This window comes from Pelophylax lessonae, assembly GCF_965119305.1.
Source record: "Pelophylax lessonae genome assembly, chromosome: 2".
In the NCBI taxonomy this organism is placed as follows: domain Eukaryota; kingdom Metazoa; phylum Chordata; class Amphibia; order Anura; family Ranidae; genus Pelophylax; species Pelophylax lessonae.
The window spans coordinates 132,072,016-132,080,379 of NC_138769.1; the positions used below are offsets into that span (position 1 = coordinate 132,072,016).

The window sequence follows — 8,364 nt, forward strand, 5'->3', positions numbered from 1 at the left end:
GGCTTTCTGCATGAACACAGAGACCTGTGTTCCTAAAAAGGAGGAACACAGGATCCCTGTGTTGATAACTGACAGAACAGCGGTCTGCAGTGTTTACAATGGCAGACCTCCGTTCTATCTCCACGAGGAGCAATTGCGGCCGCCCGACCCACTTACCCTCCGGCAGCACGCACGCGCCCTCCGCAAGCAGTCCCGGGACAGAGCTGACCTGCCGCAGTAAAACTACAGCGGCTGTACGGCAAGCGGTTAACTGACAATTGCCCGGTCATGCAACGCTGTACTTATATAAATAAAATTTGATCACCACTGGGTTTTTTATTGTTTGCACTATAAACAAAAAAAGGCCAAAAATTTTGGGAAAAAAAAAAATACACACAATATTTTTTTTTACTTTCTGCTATAAAACATATCCAATAAAAACATTTAAAAACGTCAAATTTCTTCATAAATTTAGGCCAATATGTATTCTGCTATATATTTAGAAAAAAAAAATCCCAATAAGTATATATATATATATATATATATATATATATATATATATATATATATATATATATATATATAGATTGGTTTGCACAAATGTCTATAAAACTATGGGATATATACTGGAACTATTTATTTATTTTTATACTAATAATGGCGGCAACCAACGAGTTATAGCCGGACTGCGATAATGCACCAGACAATATGACACTTCTGTCACTTTGTGGGAACCAGTGATCAGTGCTTAAAATATGCACTGTCACTGTACTAATGACACTGGCTGGGAAGGGGTTAAACATTAGGGCAGTGGTTCTCAACCCCAGTCCTCAGGACCCACTAACAGGCCAGATTTTAAGTATTACCTTTGGGGGATGCAGACTAGAGCAGAAATTATATCACCTGGGATGTATTTCAGTTATCTTGAAAACCTGGCCTGTTAGTGGGCCCCGAGGAACGGAGTTGAGAACCACTGATCTAGGGTGATTGAAGGGTTAACTGTGTGCCTAACCAGTGTTTGTGTGTGAACTGTGAGGTGCTTTCATTAAGAGATGTGCTGGTTTTTATTGCCTGCTTTGCAGGGAAACAAAATCCAGCACATCCCCGCTGACAGGACAGAGCTCCGCCTTGTTTACATAGGTCTCCTCGATGATCAGTGGGTGCCAGTGGTCATCCATTGGCTGGCACCCGCTGATCGACTTCTGATGTGATTAATCACAGCAGAAGTGGCACTCCCCCTACCCAGAACAGCAGAATTACGTATACACACTTCCGATTATGTCATTTCTATGACGAAACGCGTCAAGCGGTAACGCACGCTGCCTCGTTCTGGGCCCACAGTTAAACCGCATGCCATGTTCCCCACTTCCGGGTACGACGAGGCTCCCCCAACAGACGAGGTGTCTGTACCTGAGATGGCAGCGCTGGACAAGACGAGGCATGCCCAGAAGCTGTGCAGGGATGACGCTGCGGCACCGCAAGCAGCGGGGCCGGTGCAGTGCATCGTGGGACCGAAGAAGACGGAAGAGGACACAGAAGAGGATCGCGCTGGCTTCAAGCTGCCCACACCTGAGATGGCAGCGTTGGACAAGACATTTTCAAGGTAAGTATTTCTTCTAAAAAGTAAGTGCAACCCGGGACAGATCAGAGGCTATCCATTGTGGAATGTACTAGCCCTGACTGTCCGGGGGGTATTTTTATTAAAAAAAAAAAAAAAAAAAAAAAAACTTTCCCAGGGTGGAACTCCGCTTTAAGCAGCAAAATCTTCCTGTCTTAAAGTGGTTAATTATCCAAAACTTATATGCAGAGTTGGACGCTGGTGCTCACCACACTACCTACAGTGATAGCCACAATCTACGGGGGGGGGGGGGGGGGTGCTCCAGCACTTCTTAAAACTGGTCACAGAGGGTCGTTCACTTGGCACCTCCGCCAGAATGCCTTGTATTTTTTTCCAATAAGCACAAGATGTTCTCTGATTGGAGAAGGTGGAGAGCAGGGACGATGAAATATGAAATTACATTTCAGTAAGGTGCATTTGAATCTGTCGCAACTCTTTTACAAAAAAAAAAAAAAAGTGTGATAGAAATATCCTAGATGAACATAAAGACAAATGTTGCCACTATAATACATGCGTCACAGTCAAACAATGAACTCCAACATGGAAGAGGTCTCTTTCCTTATCACTAATATAGCAGTATTTCTATAGGAGTTTATCACAGTAAGGCTCCATGTACACGGGACGCTGGAAATGGCCGTTTAGGAGCAGTTGGGCATTTTTTTTTAGAAGCCCCTGAACCCATCTACATTTTATCTTATCTGTCCATGTACACAGGGTCGTTCACAGTCATTTGCAGGCAGTTGAGTTCAGGGACGTTTTTTGGAACGCAATTATTTGCGTTCGAACGTGTGTTTCCCGGCGTTTGAAACGCAGAAACGCGGCCAAACATGACCGAACGTGATGAACATACGTTCAGCCACATTCTACGTTTTTTTGCTTCCATTCAAAATCAATGGATCCCTATGGGAGCCTATTGATTTGAATGAAAGTCGCACCGCAAGTCGGATCAGGATGATCCGACTTGCGGCGTGACTTGCCCTGTGAGAATCTTGAGGGGGGACTCCACGCCAAAAAATGGGAAAAAAAACGGCGTGGGGGTCCCCCCCAGGTTCCAAACCAGGCCCTTCCGATCTGGTATGGAATTTGAGGGTAGCCCCACGCCGAAAAAAATGTGGGGTCCTCCCAAAATCCATACCAGACCCTTATCCGAGCATGCAGCCCGGCAGGCCAGGAAAGGGGAGGGGATGAGCGAGCGGCCCCACCCCCCCTGGACCATACCAGGCCACATGCCCTCAACATGGGGGGGTGTTGGTGCTTTGGGGCAGGGGGAGCTCTGCACCCCCCACCTCAAAGCACCTTGCCCCCATGTTGATGGGGGCAAGGGCCTCATCCCTACAACCCTGGCCGGTGGTTGTGGGGTTCTGCGGGCAGGGGGCTCATCGGAATCTGGAAGCCCCCTTGAACAAGGGTGGCCCCCCAGATCCCGGACCCCCTCCCTATGTGAATGGGTATGGGGTACACTGTACCCCTACCCATTCACCCCATAAAAGGCAGTGTATGTAAATAATGACAGGAGACGTTTTGGAAATTTTATTAAACATCTTCATCTGGTCTTCTCCGCTCCGGTCTTCTCCTCTCCGCTCTTCTGCTCTTTTGCTGTCCACTCTTCTGGTCTTCTTCTTCTTCCTCCGGTCCTCCTCCGACGATGTCTCCGGCGATTATGCCGGTCTCTGGTCTCTGCAGCTTGTTATATAGCCATTGTGGGCATGGCCTCCTGGTGACATCACCGGAAGGCCCCGCCCCCTTATGTCACAGATGACGTCATCTGTGACATAAGGGGACGGGGTCTCCCGGTGACGTCACCGGGAGGCCACGCCCACAATGGCTATATAACAAGCTGCAGAGACCGGAATAATCGCCGGAGACATCGTCGGAGGAGGACCAGAGGAAGAAGAAGAAGACCAGAAGAGCGGACAGCAAAAGAGCAGAAGATTGGACAGCAGAAGAGCGGACAGCAAAAGAGCAGAAGACAAGAAGACCGGAGAGGGAGAAGACCGGAGCGGAGAAGACTGGATGAAGATTTTTAATAAACTTTCCAAAACGTCTCCTGTCGTTATTTCCATACACTGCCTTTTATGTGGTGAATGAGTAGGGGTACAGTGTACCCCATACCCATTCACATAGGGAGGGGGTCCGGGATCTGGGGGGCCACCCTTGTTAAAGGGGGCTTCCAGATTCCGATGAGCCCCCTGCCCGCAGACCCCCACAACCACCAGCCAGGGTTGTGGGGATGAGGCCCTTGTCCTCATCAACATGGGGGCAAGGTGCTTTGAGGTGGGGGGGTGCAGAGCTCCCCCTGCCCCAAAGCACCAACACCCCCCCCCCCCATGTTGAGGGCATGTGGCCTGGTATGGTCCAGGGGGGTGGGGCCGCTCGCTCGTCCCCTCCCCTTTCCTGGCCTGTCAGGCTGCATGCTCGGATAAGGGTCTGGTATGGATTTTGGGGGGGACCCCACTCCGTTTTTTCGGCGTGGGGCTACCCTCAAATTGCATACCGGACCCGAAGGGCCTGGTTTGGAACCTGGGGGGGGGGACCCCCACGTAGGTTTTTTTCCCCATTTTTTGCGTGGAATTCCCCCTCAAGATTCTCACAGCGCACGTCGCACCGCAAGTCGGATCATCCTGATCCGACTTGCGGTGCGACTTCCATTCAAATCAATAGGCTCCCATAGGGAACCATTGATTTTGAATGGAGGCAGAAAAAACGCTGCTGAAAGCAACGTGGCCAAACGTGCAATAACGCAAATGGAAAAAGCTACTGAAAGCACGTTTAACAGCTGCTTTTTCCCGGTGTCAGAACTAGCCTTGCAGCACGTTTTTTCTAACCTCCCGTGTACATGGAGCCTTAAAGGATCACAAATAACTTAAATTTGTTGTACGTAGCAGAAAAAAAAAAAAAAGAAATGTTGCAAGGCTTCCAACAACATACACAAACCCAGAATTGCCTTGTTAAATCTCCCCGTAAGGTGTTCAAAAGCCTTAGTGCCGGTTCACATTTGTGCGATGCGGGAACGCTGTGAATATGCAGCGTGTTCCCGCATCGCATCCGCACCCCTGGCAGTTCACACTGCCATATGCGATACGCTAGGGGGTGTCAATTAAAAGTTAACGACACCCCCAGATAAGATCGCCTGCAAGTTCGCACAGAATCGGATCGCACTAGTGTGAACCAACATGTGATACGATTCTGCTGCGGACCAAAAAAGGGTCATGTGCGAGTTAGGTGCGATTGCGGTGCGAATTCAGCCATACAGCGCACCGCACAGAGATCGCATGTGATTTTAGGAGCAGTGCGCTCCGAATTACATGCGATTTCTGTGATTGCAGAAATGTGAACCGGCACTTACTGTTTGTTTTCTTTAGAAAGCAGCACCAGCCTGAGTAGAAAAGCCTGTCCCCTGCCAGCAGAACGGGATCCTTGCTCTGTGTGTGGAAACAGTGATCTCTCTGTAGAGGTCAGACACACATATGCTCTCCAATCAGCGGGAAGAATGATCTTAGTTGATTGATGAGCTGATTTGACTCGGTAGGGGTATGGCGGACCTCTGCAGAGAGACCACTGCTTTCACACAAAGAGCAAACAGTCCTTCTATGCAGCTATTGGCAGGGTCCAGGCTTTTCTACTCAGGCTGTGGATGCTTTGGAAAGACATTGAACATTTTTAATTTAGATGGACCTGGAATGTATTTATCCGACTTAAACGGAAAGCTATTTTATATGTATTAACTATGTACAATACAAACTACCTCTACTGATGCCTGCCCCAGGGGTAGCTTAGAAAACGCTTACTTTTATTCAGCCTGTAAAGTACATCCAGCGCTGAGGATTACATTTTCGAGCTAGAGTAGAACTTGGATAACTGGTTGCTCATCTTCCACCTCCCCCATTCACAAAAGGTCTTGTATTCCTTTCACTAAACACAAGATGTTCTGTGAAAGGATGAGGTTCTGGCGAAGGTCACAGTCTCCCCTCGTCCAATCACAGAGTGCCTAATATTCAGTGGAAAAGAATATGGACAAGGTGTAGTGCAAGCAACCCGCTTACAGTACTGTACAGTAGAGCCGCATGATCATTCAAAGATCGCAATCAGGATCGCAATACGGTTTCCCTAAAGTCTGGCTTTAAAGCGAAATTAAACTCAAAAATGCAGCTTACCAATGATCAATGGGGTGGCGGCATTCGTTTTCTTTTTTTTTCATGGTGATTCAGCCAGTAACACCCCTCCTGTAGTAAAGTGCCTCCACTCCGGATGAAGGAGCACAGGTCATTGTAAGCACCCCTGCCAGTGGTAAATGATTTGTCTTGTCACTGTAAGGGATACATCTGGAAGAGATCTTGTTCTTTTGAAAATCAGTAGACTAATGCTGGCCATACACTATCCGAAAAATCGTTCAAACTCAATTTTCAAATAATGAACACTTGGGCGTGAGAGCGAATGATTTTGCCATCATGCAATGACCGAATTTTTATCGGTAAATCATTCAAAGGACATAAATGAACCCGTTTTTTGTCACATATGCCCAGTGCACACAGTACAGGGAGAAACACATTAAAGAGGAGTTCCGCTCCCCATCGAAAAATGAAAAGCCAGCAGCTGCAAATACTGTAGCTGCGGACTTTTAACCACTTTGAGACCAGAAGATTTACCCCCAAATGACCAGGCCATTTTTTGCGATTCGGCACTGCGTTACTTTAACGGAAAAAATTGCGCGGTTGTGCAAAGCTGTATCCAAATAAAATTAATGTATTTTTTTCCCCAAAAATAGAGCTTTCTTTTGGTGGTATTTGATCACCTGTGTGATTTTTATTTTTTGTGCTATAAACAAAAAAAGAGCGACAATTCTGAAAAAAAAAAAAAAAAAAAACTATATTTTTCACTTTTTGCTATAAAACATTCCCCCAAAAAAATGATTAAAAAATCAAATTTTTTCATCATTTTAGGCCAATTTGTATGCTACTACATACTTTAGGTAAAAGAATCCCAATAAGTGTATATTGATTGGTTTGCGCAAAAAGTTATCACGACTACAAACTAGGGGAAAGATTTATGTCATTTTTATTTATTTATTTTTTTACTAGTAATGGCGGCGATCAGTGATTTTTAGGGCGACTTGGACATTGCGGCGGACAGATCGGACCCCTAACTGACATTTTTGACACTTTTGGAGGGACCAGTGACATTACTACATTAATCAGTGCTAAAAATATGCACTGTTACTGTAATAATGACAATGGCATGGAAGGGGTTGACCCATGGGTGATCAAAAGGTTAAGTGTGAGCTTAGGGGGTGCTTTCTAGCTGTGATTGGGATAGGGTTATGGAATCAACACAAAGACCTGTGATCCTAAACAGGGATGGTACCGCGGTGCTGTCTCCCCGAAGTGGGGAAGGGGAACCTGCAAAAACAGCTACCCGTTCCCTCCTCGCCCCTGAAAGGTGCCAAACGTGCCACTGGAAGGGGGGGGGGGGGGCATATAAGCAAAAGCTCCTCTTTAAGGCGGGACTCTGCTTTAACCTTTCAATTTATTGTTTTTCTTTGTTTTTTTGGCTCAAAAACACCAGACACGATTACTGGTTTTTGCCCATTAACTGCCCGGAAAACAAATGAACTGTCCAAATGACAGATTTCTGAACGATTCTTCCTATAGTGTATGGTCAGGATTACTGGCTGGATCTTCAGATGAAAAACACAGAAAACTGATGCAGACGTCACATGTAAGAATTGTCAGGCTGCATTGTAATAAGGGTTTACATTTGGGGTTTCCCATCCCCCTATGACATGTTTCCCCCCCTGGGGGCACTTACCTGTCTCAGGTGTCGTAGCTCCTCGGTGGCCTCCTCCTGTCTCCCCTGTCTCAGCATCCCCATCATGTCCTGAATCATCCTGATCCTCCGGTGATAAGGGGCCTGACCCCCCGAAGGGTTCTTCCCAAATTTATCCCCGGACTTCACCCCGAAAGCTGCCCAGAAGTCCCCTCTGTCCCTGGCAGGGCCGCTCCTCCGGGCCCCCGGGGGGTGCTGAGGGCTGTCCCCCCCAGCACTGGAAGCCTGGCACACCTTGCTCTGCTTGGTGCCCATGGTGGTGTGAGAGACCCCCCAGGAGATACATCCGCGATGGTCCCGGAGAGGCGGGGGATCCACATTCAACAGGTCAGCAGGCACAAAGTCACTCGGGATCCCCCGGGCCGATCACCGATCACTGTGTGCCGATCACCGATCACTGTGTGCCGATCACCGATCACTGTGTGCCGATCACCGATCACTGTGTACAGATCACTGTGTGCCGATCACCGATCACTGTGTGCTGATCACCGATCACTGTGTGCCGATCACCGATCACTGTGTGCCGATCACCGATCACTGTGTGCCGATCACCGATCACTGTGTGCTGATCACCGATCACTGTGTGCCAATCACCGATCACTGTGTGCCAATCACCGATCACTGTGTACAGATCACTGTGTGCCGATCACTGTGTACAGATCACTGTGTGCCGATCACCGATCACTGTGTGCCGATCACCGATCACTGTGTGCCGATCTCCGATCACTGTGTACAGATCACTGTGTGCCGATCACCGATCACTGTGTGCCGATCTCCGATCACTGTGTACAGATCACTGTGTGCCGATCACCGATCACTGTGTTCCGATCTGTAGAGGAAACACGGCTCTCCCCCCTCCGGCTACACAACTTTCCATCCGCGGACACACATCAGCCGCCGCCGCCGGGGCTCCGAGCCTGAGAACTGTTGCATGTCCCTATAAA

At 48.1% G+C, this 8,364-nt stretch overlaps 1 protein-coding gene across 1 annotated transcript in view; it reads right to left on the reverse strand.

Moving 5' to 3' along the window:
• LRRC75A (leucine rich repeat containing 75A) overlaps positions 1 to 8,082 on the reverse strand; it is a 524,863-nt gene extending 516,781 nt beyond the window's left edge. The window contains exons 1-2 of the mRNA XM_082246071.1: positions 8,062 to 8,082; positions 7,403 to 7,781 (exon numbers count right to left, since the gene is read on the reverse strand). Coding sequence (XP_082102197.1) covers positions 7,403 to 7,675 — 273 coding nt within the window. The 5' untranslated portion in view covers positions 7,676 to 7,781; positions 8,062 to 8,082. The remainder of the gene's footprint in view (positions 1 to 7,402; positions 7,782 to 8,061) is intronic.
• Between the last annotated feature and the right edge of the window lie 282 nt (positions 8,083 to 8,364).